The sequence below is a fragment of the Phyllostomus discolor genome, chromosome 5, assembly GCF_004126475.2.
Source record: "Phyllostomus discolor isolate MPI-MPIP mPhyDis1 chromosome 5, mPhyDis1.pri.v3, whole genome shotgun sequence".
Lineage (NCBI taxonomy): Eukaryota > Metazoa > Chordata > Mammalia > Chiroptera > Phyllostomidae > Phyllostomus > Phyllostomus discolor.
In genome coordinates, this window is record NC_040907.2 from 154,514,514 (window position 1) to 154,532,745 (window position 18,232).

The window sequence follows — 18,232 nt, forward strand, 5'->3', positions numbered from 1 at the left end:
CCCTAATGTCAACCCTCAGCCTACATCATACCTTCCCTTCTGCTCAGTACCCATCCCCCGCAGCCCCTGGCTTCCTTGAGGCAAGACTGCCAGCTGACCCTTCTAGGAGATGTTGGCAATTTACCCACCAGGTGCTGTTTCCTCTACTGACCAAGCTGTTGGAGAACATCAGCCCCGCAGATGTGGGTGGGATGGAGGAGACCCGGATGAGGGCTTGCACGCTGCTCTCTAAGGTACAGCTTACCACCATGTACCCACTCACCCTCCTGCCTTTTCACAAGGAGGGAAGCCAAGGCTTTTGGTAGGACATAAGAGATGCGAGTAGGTGTCCAGGACCCCAGCCATGGAGACTCAGTGGTACTTAAGCACTTGGGAGGATTCTGGGATTCGGAGGGATCTAATCTAAGATTCCCATACAAGATAGGGCAGACTTGTCTCCCAGCCTTGGAGAGGGGTATCGAAGGCTCCTGCCTTACCCTTGGCTGAAAGGGGCCGGCGGGCCATAGGTCTTCCTGCAGCACCTGTCTCCACTGCTGTCACTCTCTACCTTTGCTGCCCTGTGGCTGACCATCTTGGACTTCATGGACAAGTACATGCACGCAGGTTCCAGTGACTTATTGGTACGTTCTACTTCATCTTGACTTCTGCTGCCTGCTTTCTCTCCCACCTGCTGGGAAGACTTACAGTTTCCCCCTTGTTAGCTACATCCTTCTTACCATATTTCCCCATGCCCTCTTTCCTGTTATCATGCACCCACTGCCACCTGTAGTCAGAGGCCATCCCTGAGTCTCTGAAGAACATGCTCCTCGTGATGGACACAGCAGAAATTTTCCACAGTGCAGACACCCGAGGAGGCAGCCCCTCGGCCCTCTGGGAGATCACCTGGGAGCGGATTGACTGTTTTCTGCCCCACCTAAGAGATGAGCTCTTCAAGCAGACTGTCATCCAGGGTAGGGGGCTCAGCCCAACTTCCTCAAAGTCTGGAGCTCACTAGTTCTCTATGTTCTGGGTGGGTGGGAAAACTGTGGGTAGTCAGCGCTTTGTCTGAAAGAAAGCACTTAGAGTTGTACTCTATTCTTTGCCCTCCCCAGACCCCATGCCCATGGAGCCTCATGGCCAGAAACCTCTGGCCTCAGCCCACCTGACTCCTGCTGCTGGGGACACCAGGATACCTGGCCATCCACCTCCCCCAGAGATGCCCTCTGAACTGGGGGCCTGTGGTGAGTCCCTCTGGTCCAGCCTGCTGGGTGTTGAGCAGAAAGCGGGAGGCCTAAGAGGAGGCCCAGAGTAGTGTGGCATTGCTGCTGAGCATGGGCTGTGAGCCAGGGGAAGGGGGGAACCAGAGAATCCTGTTTGCCTCCTCTTCCTTTCAGAAATGGCAGGACCAAATAAGCTATGGTGAGTTAGCTGCTTGAGATTTTTCAGGCTTGGGAAGAGAAGGCTGGGTCTGGAGAATATGCAGAGGTTGCCATTCAGGGATGCTGAAAGTAAAGACCAGACCAAAACAAACCTGACTAGAAGTACAGCAAAGAAGGGTAGAGATGAGGTAGCTGGGCATTGGGATGAGTTTCCAGGGAGACCACCAACTATTTTGCTCACGGGAACAGGGGGGAGCAAAGGTTGGGATGAGAGACTGACTGCAGCCACCTCGCTCTCCCTATAGACTTGGAGAAGCCCGAGGGCCCCCGCCCAGGCAACAGCAGCTCCCCTGGATCACCAGTGGCGTGTAGCCCCAGCAGGCTGAGCCCTACCCCAGATGGGCCTTCACCCCTGGCTCAGCCCCCACTGATCCTGCAGCCCTTGGCCTCCCCACTACAGGTGGGCGTGCCACCCATGACTCTGCCCATTATCCTCAACCCTGCTCTTATTGAAGCCACCTCACCAGTGCCCCTCCTGGCCACACCCCGCCCTACGGACCCCATGACCACCTCCGAGGTCAACTAAAACAGGCCCCTCAGAAATCAGGACCAGGACTACCAGGCTGTCCCTGCCCCCACCTCCAGCCGTCCCAGGGGCCACAAAATCTTCAGGCCCAGCCCAAGATGTTGTCGCTGCTACTTGTATGGGGACCTGAAAAAAAGAACTTTTGTAACCCTTCCTGGGACCCACAATCAGGCTGCAGGACCTTCTTTTCTGCTCTCCATTCTTGGGGGTCCAACCTGAGAGCACACTCAGGTATCGCCTGCAGCCTGGCAGCTCTGGGGAGGCATCACTGTGCCCGCCCTGCAGTGCCTGCCCTCGTGCCCCCCGCCCGTGGTCAGGCATTGAGAGCCAAGCTAACCACTCTGCACTTTGTTTCCCTCTCCCATCCCCGCTCCCATCAGCCCTGGACCACCTCCTCCAGTTCTTCCTTTTTTATTAATTAGTTGGTCAGTTTGGAGAGATGATTGGCACCATGGAAGGTGGGCAGATGGGGCTGAATGGGGGACTCCCCACAGGAGCATGTACATATGGAAAAACAAGACAACAATGTACTTTTTATGATGTAATAAATGTCTTAGTACCATCATCAATGCCTTTCCCTCTGGTTTCTTCCTTGAACTTGTGGGCACCATGTTATTAGGATACCCAGGCCTTGGACCCTGCATGAACGGAAGTGACACTCTTGAGCCTACCAACAGTCTGACCCGCGTGGCCCCTGGCCACCAGCCAGCCAGATGCCAGGATGACTGAGATCAGGATCCCTTTCCCACTACTGCTGCCCAACCACCACCATCAGCACAGCAGTGTTCCCTTGTCACCAGGGATGTGCCAGGCGTCTGGGCAGTGGTTCTTTTCTCAACTGCCCCAAGGGCGACACCTGAGACAACACAGTCTGAGGTCAAAGGGAAACCAGAGCTGAGCTGTAGTTATTCAGCAGTCTCCTCTCTGATGTGCCTCAGGGTCCGGGAGCACAGCAACCTGTGGGGCTTAGGAGGCAGGCCATCTTGCCCACAACTGTGATCATGCATATCTGGGCACAGGGCATTCATTTTGGCCCAAAACTGAGGAGGGACAATTTTTTCCACCCCATAGCCTCCATCCATCTGAGTCACTGAAGCGTAATTGGAAAACCCCTCCCTTTCCCTCCCTATGCATCAAGGTGAGGTGGGAGTGTGCATGGGGCAGGCTGTGTGTGGCCCCTGCAGGGCTTAGGTACTATGGCTGGGATGCAGAATACTATATAGTAAGCTTTCCCAGGTAAAGCATCTACATCATCTTGGCTCCTCCTCCATAATGGCCCCACCCCCATCTGGGTGAAGGCTGGGCAGGGAGTGGTACCCTGTTGTACTACCAGCTGACCTCCTTAGAGAGTTAGGAGCACTCACCCTCTTCATTTGGGCCCCAAGTGGCTTGTGGTCATTCAGCACCTGGGGCTTCCCTTTGCTCAGCACACCCACATGGATGTTGCTGGGAGTCTGGACCTCTACAAGGGCCTTCCTCAGGTGTATCAATAGAAAAGGGCGCCTTGGGCCCTGGCTGGTGTGGCTCAGTGGACTGAGCTCTAGCTGGGAACCACTGGTTCAATCCCAGTCTGGGCACATGCCTGGGTTGCGGGCCAGGTCCCCAGGGGGGACCATGTGGGAGGCAGCTACACATTGATGTTTTTCTCCCTCTGTTTCTCCCCCCCTTCCCCTCTCTCTAAAAATAAATAAAATCTTTAAAAATAAAAGAGAGAAGGGTGCCTTGGAAATGGGAATAGCCTAATGTGGAAGAACACTGATACTAGTTTCTACCTCTTCCCTTCCTTCCCCAAGTAGTCCAGACCATCCCTGGTTCCCAACCCGCCCGTGGGAAAATGAGGAGTGTGACCACACTTCTAATCCACACTTTGCTGTTTGAGTGCAGAAAAGCCAGGATCTACAGTCAGGTAGACAGTAGGGTCCTTGGCTCCATAACAGCTATGATGTCTCTTTTCCACCATCTAAGCCCCACCTACAAGCTCTGCCTGGAGAAGCTTGCATGTGTTTCGGGGCAGGGGTGGGAGGGTAAATAATGCTGGCTGCTGCAAACAAGCCTGAAAACCATCCTATGAACAAAGGAATGTGACAAGTCTGTGTTCCTCGGCTGGTCTGCAAATACTAGAAAAGGAGCTGGAGTGATTGAAACCAGCCCTCTCTCCACTGGGTAGCAAAAACATTTGCTGTAAGTCTGATTCTTTTACAGAAGTATCAGCTGGCACGTACATGTGTTGTTGGCAGTGTTGTCTCCGAGAAGGTAAAGGGAGCTACCAAAGAAACTAATGTTTGGGCCTTAATTCTAACCAACAAGGAAGAGTGGCTGGGTGATACGGAAGTGACAAAAAGCCTTGTGGGAAAGTAATGATAGAGTACTCTGGAGGGAAATGTTGGTCTGAATGATGCCGTCTATAAGAACTCTAGGACAGCAGATTTCACCAAGTTCAGAGGAAAGCTAGAGACCTACAACCCTACCACGGAAAAGTGATTCTTTTGGGAGCCTTCTATATGTGTCAATAGTAAGTGCCCACTCACACAACCTTGGAGAGACATGGCCTACTCTTACAGATGAGGCAGCAGCCTCAGAGACCCCAAGTGCCTGGGAAGTTAGGGGTTTGTGACTCAACCCCAGGTCTGTCTCACTCTAAACCACAGGGTTGTTCCTATAACATTTCCTCAGTTTGAAAGTTGTGGAAGTGGTGTGGAAACCCACTGAAGCTACTGATGCTCTTTGACTTACCATGGGCTTGCGTCCCAATAAACCCATCGTAAGTTGAAAATACCATAAATCAAAACTGCATTTAAGCCCTGGCTGGTGTAGCTTAGTGGATTGAGTGCGGGCTGCGAACCAAAGCATTGTAGGTTCGATTCCCAGTGAGGGCACATGCCTGGGTTGCAGGCCAGGTCCCCAGTGGGGACCACGTAAGAGGCAACCACACATTGATGTTTCTCTCTCTTCCTCCCTCCCTTCCCCTCTCTAAAAGTAAAATAAATAAAATATTTTTTAAAAACTTAAAAAAAAACTGCAGTTAATACACATAAACTACTAAGGCTCTGGCTGGTGTGGCTCAGTGGATTGAGCACCAGCCTGTGAACCAAAAGGTTACTGATTCAATTCCCAGTCAGGGCACATGCCTGGGTTGCAGACCAGGTCCCCAGCAGGGGATGCATGAGAGGCAACCACACATTGATGTTTCTCTCCCTCTCTTTCTCTCTCCCCTCACCTCTTTCTAAAAAACAAATAAAACCTCTAAATACACACACACACACACACACACACACACACACACACAAGCTACTAAACCTCATATTTTACTTAAAACGTGTTGAGAACATTTACATTAGCCTACAGTTGGGCAAAATCATCTGACACAAGGAATACACTGTAGACTATCAGTTGCATACCCTCATTCTCATGTGGCTGATGGGGAGCTGGGACTTGCTAGTCCAGCAGAAAGTATCATACATGTCCCTAGCAAGCATGTCCCTAGCCGGGGAAAAGATGAAAATTCAAAGTATGATTTCTACTGAATGCATATCACATTCACAGCATTGTAAAGTTGAAAAATCTTAAGTTGAACCATTGTAAGTCGGGGACAGCTATACATACATTTCCTGTAGCCTCATGAGAAATAGAAGGTTGAACATCTGAAGAAAAGAAACAAGCTATTAATCCCTAGGTAACTAAGAATTCACTAGAAAATGGAAAGAGATGCACACAACTAAGAATAAATGTGAACTTTCTACACACATAAGAATATCAGGAAGAATGAATGAATCACTAAGTTTTGTGACAGTCAAAAGTTACACATGGATTTTCCACTGCGGGCGGTGCTGGTGCCCCTAACCCCTGCATTGTTCGAGGGTCAACCACACAGAATTAGCTACAATGGACACACACCTCACCCCACCCCAACCCCGGCCCCGCCATGCTTCTTCCAAAAAAATATATAGGAACAACAAAAAGTGTGGTTTTATCTGCCTTTAGGTATTTACCTTTGCTTAGGGCTCACTGCCTGGGAGGCAGATGGCCCTGAGGAAGCAGAATCTCTGAGCCCCTGGGCTTCAGTTGAGAAGAAACTTTAGTTCAAGTAAACAATTTATCACCCCCTCCTTGAAATATTCTTCACTTAGCTTCTGAGACACTAGTTTTTCTTGGTTCTCCCCTACCTCACTGGCTATGCCTTTTTAATTTCCTTTGTTGGCTCCTCCTTATCTCCAGCCTCTGGACATTCGAATGCTCCAGGGCTGAGCCCTTGTCTGCGAGTCCTTTCTCTACACTCAGTCACTGGGTGTTGCTGTTCACTGTCAAGACTTGAAGTAGCATTCATTACACTGACTTCATGTTCAACTACCCCCTTGGTTTCCACTTGTATGCCTCATAGCCTGTCACACAAACTGAAAAGGAAAAATTCTTGATTACCCCCCTACAAATCTGCTCCTGCCCCCATCTGCCCCATATTCCTAAAAGACAACTCCATTCTTCTAGGTGCTTATGCCAAATTGACCCCCTGTTTTCTCACATTAGACATCCAATCACTTAGCAAATCTGGTTGTTTCTATCTTTCAAATCTACCTAGAATATGACTACTTATCACTGTCCTCACCCACTACCACCCAAGTCTAAGCCACCACAGGCCTACTGGTCACCCTCCTGCATTCTAGTCTCCACGCTGAAACCAAATAGCTCTTTTTAAAACATGTCATATCATTGTCCCTCCATTGCTCAAAATCTGATAATGGCTTTACATCTCATTCAGAATAAAACCCAAAGTTCTTTCTTTGTCCCACCTACCTATTTTCTTGCCATTCTTCAAATATGCCAAATATACATTTGTATCAGCCCTTTACACTGCTAGTTTCTCCACCTGGAATGTTCTCCCCCCAGGTACCCACGTAATTCCCTCTCTCACTTTTCAAGTGTTATCAGAAAAACCTTCCCTGCCTGCTACACACAAAATCCGTATCACTCTTTACCCCCTTACCTACTTTACTTTTCTTCATAGCACTTATCACCAATAGACATACTGTACCTCCACTTGATTTTTATCTGCAAATAAGGACACTGTTTTCCAGAGTAGGCCCTCACTACTTCGTGAATGAATAGGGTGAGTTTACGGTGCCTCTGCTCTGGGCCAACTGGTAGGGCTACATATGAAACAGATGATCATTAGGTTGGAAATTACTGGAACAAACAATGAAAAGTTTTCTTAAGTCCAGATAGTTGAGGCTATAGCAACTGATAATAAATTTCGAGTCAGTTAAAATTTCCAGACCAACATTGGGAATTGTTGGAGCTGACTTATGGATTGACAAGGGGCTTCATTATACTGTTCTCTCAGTTCTTTGTGTTTTATACACATTTGTAAGGGAAAGGCTTCTCGTCCTAGAGTTAACAGACTGGCTTTGAATTCTTGTTCTCTTTCTTAGCTGTATTACTTCGCCTCTCTGAGGCTTAATTTCTTCATCAGTAAAGAAGGCAATATTTATCTCTTAAGGTCATTGGGAGGAAGAACAAAAACTTATACTAAACTACCTTAATATAGAACCTGACACATTCCATTTGTGGGCAAGATGAAGAGGAAGGGGGAGTAACAGGAATTAGAGAGGTCAAATCAAGGGCCATAATAGTCTCCCTTTATGCAAAGCTAGTACAGACCTATAATTCCATTATTAAGAAGGTCAGGGGAAAGTTGCAGAAAAAATCTAAAAATCTTCAACATCCCATGTTGAATTGGAGCCCAAAGTAGGTTGACTCCAGGAATGGAGGTTACTCATGGCACCTCCTAAAGAGGAACTCTGCTAAGCAGAGATGTCTAGCCTTGGAGTCAGTACTGTGTAAAATCCTGTACTGACCTTGTTGTCACTGGAAGTGTACAAGCAGACACTGGGAACTCCTATACAAAAGGCAATCTCCTTTTGTACTATTTGTAAGATTTGAACTATTAAGATTGGAGACACCTTTTCAATTCTAATATTCCAAATCTCTGTAATGGATGAGCAAAGCTTTTCCAGGTGCAGAGCTCCTGAACCCCTCAGCTCAGTCAAGTCTGAAAGTCTGGCCTGCTGTGAACCTGCCATTTATAGAATAAGTTTTAGATCCAGATTGTCTCTTCCACAGGAGTTAGAAACTAAGGATGAGGCAGAAATCAAGACTTCCGGCCAAGATGGAGGCATAAGTTAGTACACTTTGCCTCCTCACACAACCAAAAGGAGGACAACAACAAATTTAAAAACAACCAGAACTTCTGAAAATCGAAGTCTGTGGAAGTCCAACAACCAAGGAGTTAAAGAAGAAATATTTATCCAGACCAGTAGGAGGGGCGGAGATGGGCAGCCAGGCAGAGAGGACTCGCTGCAAGGCCAAGGCTGAAGGAAGGGTGGGCAGGGTGGCGACTGGCAAAGCAGGCAGTCCCATGTTTGCATGTGGATAAACTGGGAGGAACAACTGGGGAGCGAGACAGACTGCGCAACCCAGGGCTCCAGTGGGGAAATGAAGTCTCAAACCTCTGACTGAAAACGCCTGTGGGGGTTGAGGCGGCAGCAGGAGAAACTCCCAGCCTCACAGGAGAGTTCACTGGAGAGATCCACAGGGTCCTAGGATGTACAAATACCCACCCACCCGGGTATCAGCACCAGAAGCGCCCACTTTGCTTGTGGGAATTGGGGGAAGTGACTGAAAACTGGCAGAGAGCTGAGCAAGCAGCATTGTTCCCTCTTGGTCCTCTCCCCCACATACAGCTTCACAACGCAGCCACGTGGGTTGCCCCACCCTGGAGAACTCCTAAGGTTCTGTCCCTTACTATGTAACTGGCCTTTTGAGAAAAAAAAAAGGGGGGGGGGGCCCCAAATGAAAGAACAGATCAAAGCTCCAGAAAAAAAAATACAACTAAGCGATGAAGAGATAGCCAACCTATCAGATGCACAGTTCAAACACTGGTAATCAGGATGCTCACAGAAATGGCTGAGTGTGGCTGCAAAATAGAGGAAAAAAATGAAGGCTTTGAAAAGTCAAATAAAGAAGATATATAGGGAACCAACAGTGAAAGGAAGGAAAGTGGGACTCAAATCAATGGTTTGGACCAGAAGGAAGAAATAAACAGTCAACCAGAACAGAATGAAGAAACAAGAGTTCAAATAAAATGAGGACAGGCTTAGGAACCTCCAGGACAACTTTAAACATTCCAGCATCTGAATCACAGGGGTGCCAGAAGGAGAAGAGGAAGAGCAAGAAATTGAAAAATCTTATTTGAAAAAATAATGAAGGAGAACTTCCCCAATCTGGCAAAGGAAATAGACTCCCAGGAAGTCCAGGAATTTCAGAGAGTCCCAAAGAAGTTGGATCCAAGGAGGAACACACCAAGACACATCATAATTACATTAGCCAAATTAAAGATAAGGAGAGAATCTGAAAAGCAGTGAGAGAAAAGGAGACAGTTACCTACAAAGGAGTTCCCTTAAGACTATAAGCTGATTTCTCAAAAGAAACTTGACAGGCAAGAAGGGGCTGGAAAGAAGTATTCAAATTCATGAAAAGCAAGGACCTACATCCAAGATTGCTCTCTCCAGCAAAGCTATCATTCAGAATGGAAGGGCAGATAAAGTGCTTCCCAGATAAGGTCAAGTTAAAGGAGTTCCTCATCACCAGGCCCATGAAATGTTAAAGGGACTTATCTACAAAAAATAAGATAAAAATTATGAACAGTAAAATGACAACAAGCTCACAACTATTAACAACCAAACCTAAAAAATACAAAAACAAAAACTGAACAACTAGAACAGGAACAGAATCACAGAAGTGGAGATCACATGGAGGGTTATCAGGAGGGGAGTGGGAGCGGGAGAGAGGGGAGAAAAGGTACAGAGAATAAGTAGCATAAATGGTAGGTAGAAAATAGGGGGAGGTTAAGAATAGTATAGGAAATGGAGAAGCCAAAGAACTTATATGTGTGACCCATGGACATGAACTAAAGGCAGGGAAAGCGGGTGGGAGGCGGTATGTAGGGTGCAAGGGAATAAAGGGACAACTGTAATAGCATAATCAATTATGTATATTATATAATTGATATCAATTATGTGTATTTATAAACTATATATGTAAAGAAAAAGAAAAAGAAAAACTGAGGATGATTACGGAGTCTCCTTTTAGCTCCAGAGAGACCGCCAGATGGCGCTCTGGGACGACTGCAACAACAACTTCCTTCCTCTTCCCCCTAATTCTTCCCGGCAGCGGGGCCCTGCTCCAGGCGGGGGATCCGAAGGCTGGGGCCCTTCAGCTTCCTCTTGGGGTTCCCCGGCTTCAGAAGTGACCAAGCGTTAGCCACAGCGTTAGCCGAGTAGCAGTGGGGGCTGCCAGCTGTTTGAAGCAGGCCTGGATGAGTGGGACTCTGGAGTCGGGACCACGGGCCGGGGGTTGCGCTAATTTAGTTTATCGCGCCTCCAGCAGTTCTCCCCGCGAGAGCCCGCGCCTCGGGACAGTCACCTCCACTCCCAGCGCTGCGCGAATACTTTCCCCCTAAAGGACACGCCTTAGTCACTCCTGATTGGCTGTGGGCGTCCAGAGTTAAACTTTCAGCCAAAGAGAAAGGGCAGGGGGCGTGACGTAGGGAAACGTCACGGGAATTCCCCCCTCCCGGGGGCGGAAACGGGGATTTCCCCACCGGAGCCTGAGTGACCCAAGAGGTGTCACGACCTGTCCGAGGTGGGTCGGGCCGGGAGAGAAGCCGGAACCGGAGCCGCCGCCGCGGTGAGTGGCCGGGTTCAGACCCCTGGGTGGCTGAGACACCGGGAAGGGCGGGAGGAGGGCCCGTAACTGACGGAGCCCCAGGACTGGAGAGCGGCATATGCACACACAACGCAGGGCACGCACACGGACACCAGGATACACATCTCGACATCCTTGTACAAAGACACGCGGACCCGAACGTAGCGGGCGAATGCACAGCATCGTCCATGTATTCACACTGGCACACATGTACACACGCAAACAGGCTCACCCGTTCACAGGTGCCTGGACCCATAGCGTTCACGCACAAACTTCAAAGATATTCACTTGTGCCCTTACTTATCAAGACTAACTCAAACGTGTTTACACTGAGAAGTTTAAGGACGCTCACCTGTAGCACACGCATGCTGATGCCACGCACACACAACACGCACGCCAGCACATGGGCCGAAATACACTTGTAAATCTGTGATAGAGACACACACGTACTACACACTATGGGACTGGGGCAGGGGCGTGTTCACCCATAGCAGGTGCGGTGTGGGAATCGACCACTGTCGACGTGTTTTGGGGAGAAGGGTCCATCCCAGGGAGAGACATCTTTCCTCCCCACCCCCCACGCCGCCCCAGGCCCCAAGAGACTGGCTCTTGGGGCAGAACCCCGGGGCCCCCCAATGGGAAGAGCCCCCGCCTACAGGCCTTCGGGGAGAAGGCCAGTTTACAGCAGGAATGTCCCCTCAAAAGCCCCCGGGTGAATCAGCCATGGCCTCCCGCTGGGTAGAAAATCCCAAGGTTGCTCCTGGGTGGGGGAGGGGAAGAGGGTAGGAGGCGGGACTCGTCCACGACGAGGAGCCTCCCCGGGCCTCGAAAGACCCTCTAGTCCCCGACACCTGCCCTGGAGGGAGCAGGGGGTCCTAACTCCCACCGGAGCTTCCCTGGGTCTGGATGCCCCTCTTCCCACAAAGGCTGAGGGTGTCCGCCGACCACTGCCGACCTGGCGCCCCTCCCGCCGCAGGGGCGTGGACAGTTGCGTCATTTCCAGGCCCGCCCCCTCCGGCCCCGCCTCCCCTTGGTATTTTCGGGACTTTCCTAAGCTGTTCTAACTTTCCTGCTCCTTCCCCGGCCCAGCCCAGCTTTGGGTCTCGCCCTCCACCGGATCTCTCCCGCCACACCCGGACGGGTGGCTGGAGAAGATCCGACCCTCCCCCAAATCTGGGCCCCCCTTTCCCCCCACTCCGGACCTGATCTGTTTCTCTCCCGCCACTCCCTCCTACCTAAGGCGGACGCCTGAAACTCTGGGAAAGAGAACCCGGCCAGAGCCACCGGACAGCACTGGGCCTAGCCCACAGACATGGAGAGTTGCTACGGCCCAGTGAGTCACTTCTCCTGGCCCCAAAGCCAGTCGGCTGCCCCACCATTGTGTTTGTCTGCTTGTCTGCCGGTGGGCCGGAGTCCCCTCTGCTCCCCTGCACCTGTAATGCCCTCAGATGATCTCAGCCTGCCTGTTAGTTTCTCTGTCTGCAGACTGCTTCTAATGGGAGCTCTGGGCATGAGGAGGAGAGGGGGTGATTACCGAGGCTTAGAGAGCTGGGGGTTGGAGGGCCCTGGGGGTGGCTCAGAATCAGCTGACAGCCACGTCTGCCTCCAAACTAGGGTCTGGATGGCATCATTGAATATGATGATTTCAAATTCAACCAGCCCATGATGGAGCCCAAGGAGCCTGCCCCAGAGACAAGTTAGTAAATCCTTTAACCTCCCCTTGCCTCAGAGGGTGGGAGAGGGAGGAGCATGTGCCTTCTGCTTTGGGGAGGGGCTCAGAGATCCTGGATCAGCAAGGCCCCTCTTCTCCTCAGCTGATGGACCCTACCTGGTGATTGTGGAACAGCCTAAGCAGGTGAGTGAGTGGAACTGCTCAGCTTTGGGAGCAAATGGGGTAGTTGTAGCTGGATGGCCATGGGGAGGGTCACTGACCACAGAAGCCACTTTGGGTTGGGATAGCCATGGTTCAGGACGGACACTAACCAGTTATTATGCTCACTGCTGGTGGGGGGTGTAGCTGGCTCTGGGGTAGGGGTGGGGGTAATCTCTCCTGGTCACTCTACAATGTCACTCTACCCTGGGACCTTCAGCGAGGCTTCCGATTTCGATATGGCTGTGAAGGCCCCTCCCATGGAGGACTGCCAGGTGCCTCCAGTGAAAAGGGCCGGAAGACTTACCCCACTGTCAAGGTGAGCAAGGATGGTGCCTGAGGGTGGCATAGTGGACAGTGTATCACTGACAGGGTACTACTGACAACCCTCTATCCTCCCAGATCTGTAACTACGAGGGACCAGCCAAGATCGAGGTGGACCTGGTAACACACAGTGACCCACCTCGTGCTCACGCCCACAGCCTGGTGGGCAAGCAGTGCTCGGAACTGGGGGTCTGCGCCGTGTCTGTGGGGCCCAAGGACATGACTGCCCAGTAGGTGCCCCCTACCCCTGGCTCCCACTGGCATGCCCCTCGTTGTCTGCCAGTCCTAGGCTCCAGCCTACCTCTCTGAGCCTAGCATCTGACCCAAGGGACAGATTTAAGTTGGCCCTAGAACCCAAGGCCCCAAGTAAAAACCAGAAAAGCTTCCTAGAGGAAGTAGAGTGGTGGGGCGGGTGCCTTGGGAGGAAAGAACCGCCTGCAATACTTCTGACTCTCCCTCCCCCACCCAGATTTAACAACCTGGGCGTTCTGCATGTGACCAAGAAGAACATGATGGAGATTATGATACAAAAACTTCAGAGGCAGAGACTCCGCTCCAGGCCCCAGGGCCTTACGGGTATGGTGGGCAGGGAGGAAGTCCTGGGAGGTGGTCATGGAAGGAGTAGAGGAGGAAGAACCCAGAGGTCACACTGTGCCCACCACGCAGAGGCTGAGCGGCGGGAGCTGGAGCAGGAGGCCAAGGAGTTGAAGAAGGTGATGGACCTGAGTATCGTGCGGCTGCGCTTTTCAGCCTTCCTTCGGGCCAGTGACGGCTCCTTCTCCCTGCCCCTGAAGCCCGTTATCTCCCAGCCCATCCACGATAGCAGTGAGTATCTCCACCACCTGGGGCGCGACACCTGGGTATCAGAGGGAACATGAAAGGCAACCTCAAGCTGTGGAGTCAGTTAGGCCTGGGTTGGAACTTGGCCCCACTATGTATGAGCTGAAGGATCTTGAGCAAGTCATGTTCCCTCTCTGAGTATGGCTTCTTCTGTCTTGGGTAAATGATACCAGTGGTTTATTTATGTCTTAGGGTTGTTCAGATGATGCCTGAAAGCGCCTGTCTCCGTCAGTGGGGCCATGACTCTTACATCATCTCAAGTAATTGATATCTCACCTCCACAGAGTCTCCCGGGGCCTCAAACCTGAAGATTTCTCGAATGGACAAGACAGCCGGCTCTGTGCGGGGTGGAGATGAGGTTTATCTGCTTTGCGACAAGGTGCAGAAAGGTGAGGCTGGAGCCAGTGCTGGGAGCTAGGGGTGCTGGGTGTAAGACTGGGAGCCCGGGCAACTTTGGGACAGATGGTCTTGGAGACTCCACTAGGTGCTGTGGCCAAACTTCAGTTTTCCCTGCAGACGACATTGAGGTTCGGTTCTATGAGGATGACGAGAATGGATGGCAGGCCTTTGGGGACTTCTCTCCCACAGACGTTCATAAACAGGTACCCTAGGAACACAGCCAGGGCTGGGGGGCCCATCTAGGCCAAGGCCTCGATGATGCCTTAGATGATGCCTTACGTTCTCCTTCTCAGTATGCCATTGTGTTCCGGACGCCTCCCTATCACAAGATGAAGATTGAGCGCCCTGTAACTGTGTTCCTGCAACTGAAACGCAAGCGTGGGGGGGACGTCTCTGACTCCAAACAGTTCACCTATTACCCTCTGGTGGAAGGTGGAGCTGGCCTAAAGATCCCAGGGGGGCTGTAGGGTGGGGGCTGGGCTGGAAAGTCCCAAGAACTAGATCAGGGTACCCATGAGTCAAGTGAGGAGTGGGGAAGGTCCCAGGAAGAGGTGGTCCCTAAGAGCCAGCCTGAAGGTTTTGGGGGAAAGGATTATACCAACCTGGGGACAGGGCTGTTGAATGGCCCACGAGTTGGGGTTCTAACATCTCATTTCCCTCTGCCTCCAGACAAGGAGGAGGTGCAGCGGAAGCGGAGGAAAGCCTTGCCCACCTTCTCCCAGCCCTTTGGTGGTGGCTCCCACATGGGCGGAGGCTCTGGAGGCTCGGCAGGGGGTTATGGAGGAGCTGGAGGAGGAGGTGAGAGAGGGCTGGTGGCAAGAAGGGCGATAGAGGAGGGAGGGGTGAAAGAGAAGTGGGGGAGGTGATCTGGGAGAGTTCTGGCTGATGACTCCTTCCCACCAACTGCCTGTCTCCACAGGTGGCAGCCTCGGCTTTTTCCCCTCCTCCTTGGCCTACAGCCCCTACCAGTCCGGCGCGGCCCCAATGGGCTGCTATCCGGGAGGCGGGGGCGGGGCGCAGATGGCCGCCAGGGCGTCTGGCGGGGATGCCGAGGAGGAAGCAGCAGAACCCAGCGCGTCCCCCGAGACCCCCCAAAGCAAACCGCACACTCCGGAGCTGCTACAACAAGGTATAGCCCCCGGAATTCGGGGGATCGGTGCACTGGGAGTGGCGGACCTATCCGTGCTCACACCCCCTGTCGCCCACAGCCCGAGAGTACAACGCACGCCTGTTCGGCCTGGCGCAGCGCAGCGCCCAAGCCCTGCTCGACTACGGCGTCACGGCAGACGCGCGCGCGCTGCTGGCGGGACAGCGCCACCTGCTGACGGCGCAGGACGAGAACGGAGACACGTAGGTGGGCGGGTGGCGGGGAAGCCGGCTCCCAGGGTTGGGTCCGAGACGGAGTTCCCTCCGTGGTAGGTCGTGGGGTGCTCTGGAGTTAAACAGACCCGCTTTCAAGTGCGAGCTCGTGATGTACTAGTACTGTTCAAGGTACTTGATACCAATCTTCAGCTTTGTCAAGTGTTAAAGGGGCACAATAATAGTGTTTGTCTACTTCAAAATGTGCTCAGGAGGGATAAAGTTCAGATGCTGCATTGCCCTTGAAGACGTGTAGGCTTAGCAGGCTCCTCTGCTTGAGGGAGACCCTTCACTCAAGCAGACTGTGAAGGCTGTGAGTTTTTTAGGCACGCTAAACCAGAGTCTCCCTCCCCAACCCGCAGGCCATTACACCTGGCCATAATTCACGGGCAGACCAGTGTCATCGAGCAGATAGCCCATGTCATCTACCATGCTCGGCACCTCGGTGTGGTCAACCTCACCAACCATCTGCACCAGGTTAGGGGCCCCTGTTGGTGAGGGGCTGAGGGTTGGAAGTGGGAAGGCAAGTGGGTCTAGGCGGTGGGTGGGCAGTCCTGGCTCACTTTGCCTACATCCCCAGACACCCTTGCACTTGGCCGTGATCACTGGGCAGACCAGCGTGGTGAGCTTCCTGCTGCAGGTAGGCGCAGACCCAGCACTACTGGACCGGCATGGAGACTCAGCGGTGCACCTGGCGCTGCGGGCAGGTGCCAGTGCCCCCGACCTGCTGGGTGCACTACTGCGGAGCGGGGTTCCCACCATGTCCCAGCTGTTGCACATGCCAGACTTTGAGGGTGAGTTCTTCACCTCATCTAGGTCAGGGGCGAGGGTAGGGGCCAGGGAGGGTAACTGCTCAGTGCCCAGAGTGGACATAGGGTGTGGATGTCAGCTGCTCAGGGAGTCAGAGGTGTAAGGAGAGTATCCTCTGTCCTCAGGGCTGTACCCAATACACCTGGCGGTCCGTGCCCGAAGCCTGGAGTGCCTGGATCTGCTGGTGGACAGTGGGGCTGAAGTGGAGGCTGCTGAGCGGCAGGGGGGCCGGACAGCCCTGCATCTAGCCACAGAGATGGAGGAGCTGCGGTTGGTCACCCATCTGGTCACCAAGGTGAGAATGAGGACTGTGGAGGGACCCAGGACGAAGGCAGCGGGGCAGCCAGGCAGGTGGCGCCATGACTGACCACTCCCTTGCACCCACAGCTCCACGCCAACGTGAATGCTCGCACCTTTGCGGGAAACACACCTCTACACCTGGCAGCTGGACTGGGATCCCCGACCCTCACCCGCCTCCTCCTGAAGGCTGGTCAGTCTCACCTTCAGGGGCGTGTGAACACGATGGGGAGGAGAAGAGAGGTGCCTCCCAGCCCCCCCACTTTGCAGTCTTGAATGTGAGCCCCCGTGGCACCTCCATCCCCTAGGTGCCGACATACACGCAGAGAACGAGGAGCCCCTGTGCCCCCTGCCTTCGCCCCCCACCTCCGGTAGCGACTCAGATTCTGAGGAGCCTGAGAGGGGCACCCAAAGCAGTTTCCGGGGCCACACACCTGTTGACCTCACTCGCAGCACCAAGGTGAGGCCAGCCTGGGACTAGAAGTACCAGGGAACGGGGCATCTGGGCTTAGGGTGGGACCCAGAGTATCTGGTACCTGGGCTTAAGGACTGGGGTGGGAGGAGTCAAGGCCGAGGCTGTCTCTCCAGGTGAAGACCTTGCTGCTAAATGCTGCTCAGGACACCATGGCACGCTCCCTGACCCCGCCCAGCTGTGCAGGTGAGATCTCTTCATTCACCCTGGCTCCCAGCCCCCTGCTCACACAGGTCTCTTCCTCAGAGCCTCGGAAGGGAGATGCCCTGTCCGAGAGATGGCCGTGGGGGAAGGGTGGTACCGGTGCCCATGTCTGGAGGTGATGGGCACATCTGTGTGTGTGTGTCCCCCTCAGGGCCAGAGCTGCCACTCGAGGACACAGTCCTGCAGAACCTGGAGCATCTGCTAGATGGGCCAGAAGCTCAGGGCAGCTGGGCTGAGCTGGCAGAGCGGCTCGGGCTGCGCAGTCTGGTGGACACGTATCGAAAGACAGCCTCGCCCAGCGGTAGCCTCCTGCGCAGTTACAAGGTCAGTTGGCCCTGTCCCCGAGCTGCTTTCCCCATCTCAGATCCCAGGTGCTTCCTTGGCCCCAGGGCTCCTGACCCCCACATCCTAACTGTAACTCTGGTGCTCATGCCTCTTCCTTCTCTCCAGCTGGCTGGTGGGAACTTGGGAGGCCTGCTGGAAGCTCTGTCTGACATGGGCCTAGAGGAGGGAGTGAGGCTGCTGAGGGGCCCCGAGGCTCGAGACAAACTGCCCAGCACAGGTAAAGGGATCCTACCTAGAAGATCATCTGGGCCTACAGGGTGGGAGACCCGAGGCCTTGACTCTTCCCTGTCCCCCTCCTTGTGTCCGCTCCCCCAGGAGAAGTGAAAGTGGACAGTGCGTACGGGAGCCAGTCAGTGGAACAGGAGGCCGAGAAGCTAGGCTCACCCCCCGAGCCTCCAGAAGGGCTCTGCCACGGGCACCCCCAGCCTCAGGTGCACTGAACTGCCGTCGTTCACCAGCCCCCTTCCTGGGCCCCTCTGTACAGCATCCCGACCTACTCTAGTCCTTATTTAACACCCCATGTCCACCCCTCATTTGGGGTAAATAAAGGATTCTCATGGGAAAGGGGGGAGCCTTACCCCCTCCCCAACTTACGGCGCCCTTCTGTGACT

At 53.1% G+C, this 18,232-nt stretch overlaps 2 protein-coding genes and 1 long non-coding RNA gene across 23 annotated transcripts in view; 2 read left to right on the plus strand and 1 right to left on the minus strand.

The window, feature by feature from the left end:
• Positions 1–2,509, plus strand: part of GBF1 (golgi brefeldin A resistant guanine nucleotide exchange factor 1) — a 127,783-nt gene extending 125,274 nt beyond the window's left edge. For all 16 annotated transcript variants that reach the window (XM_028511648.1, XM_028511647.1, XM_036027206.1 and 13 more), the window contains 5 exons: positions 132–233; positions 507–620; positions 770–950; positions 1,092–1,220; positions 1,664–2,509. In XM_028511648.1, the coding sequence (XP_028367449.1) occupies positions 132–233; positions 507–620; positions 770–950; positions 1,092–1,220; positions 1,664–1,944 (807 nt within the window). In that variant the 3' untranslated portion in view covers positions 1,945–2,509. The remainder of the gene's footprint in view (positions 1–131; positions 234–506; positions 621–769; positions 951–1,091; positions 1,221–1,663) is intronic.
• On the minus strand, positions 2,362–8,166 carry LOC118500893. Its single transcript, XR_004903476.1, has 2 exons — positions 5,278–8,166; positions 2,362–2,800 (listed from the first exon to the last, which is right to left on the minus strand). It is a non-coding gene; the product is annotated as an uncharacterized LOC118500893 (long non-coding RNA).
• Positions 8,167–10,578: 2,412 nt separating this feature from the next.
• Positions 10,579–18,214, plus strand: NFKB2 (nuclear factor kappa B subunit 2). 6 transcript variants are annotated; one of them, XM_028511852.2, is made up of 23 exons: positions 10,579–10,683; positions 11,942–12,034; positions 12,316–12,397; positions 12,516–12,556; positions 12,792–12,890; positions 12,974–13,125; positions 13,365–13,471; positions 13,562–13,720; positions 14,020–14,124; positions 14,252–14,337; positions 14,428–14,566; positions 14,804–14,932; positions 15,054–15,263; positions 15,343–15,484; positions 15,856–15,970; positions 16,074–16,287; positions 16,429–16,598; positions 16,691–16,793; positions 16,909–17,060; positions 17,189–17,258; positions 17,428–17,600; positions 17,727–17,838; positions 17,937–18,214. In XM_028511852.2, the coding sequence occupies exons 2-23, from the start codon at positions 12,014–12,016 to the stop codon at positions 18,059–18,061; spliced, it is 2,706 nt and encodes a 901-aa protein (XP_028367653.1). In that variant the 5' UTR covers positions 10,579–10,683; positions 11,942–12,013; the 3' UTR covers positions 18,062–18,214. The 6 variants fall into 6 exon arrangements, with proteins under 6 accessions (XP_028367653.1, XP_028367652.1, XP_028367654.1 ...); XM_028511851.2 differs by lacking the exon at positions 10,579–10,683 and having other exon boundaries at positions 11,707–12,034; XM_028511853.2 differs by lacking the exon at positions 10,579–10,683 and having other exon boundaries at positions 11,715–12,034; positions 17,940–18,214.
• The last annotated feature ends 18 nt before the right edge of the window (positions 18,215–18,232 follow it).

Excerpts from the sequence above, each read along its gene's own strand:
- NFKB2 (XM_036027216.1), top strand. The coding sequence starts at position 12,140 with ATGCCCTCAGATGATCTCAGCCTGCCT. Across the intron at positions 13,721-14,019 it reads CCAGCCCATCCACGATAGCA|AGTCTCCCGGGGCCTCAAAC; the intron begins GTGAGTATCTCC and ends TCACCTCCACAG. Across the intron at positions 16,599-16,690 it reads TCACCCATCTGGTCACCAAG|CTCCACGCCAACGTGAATGC; the intron begins GTGAGAATGAGG and ends TTGCACCCACAG.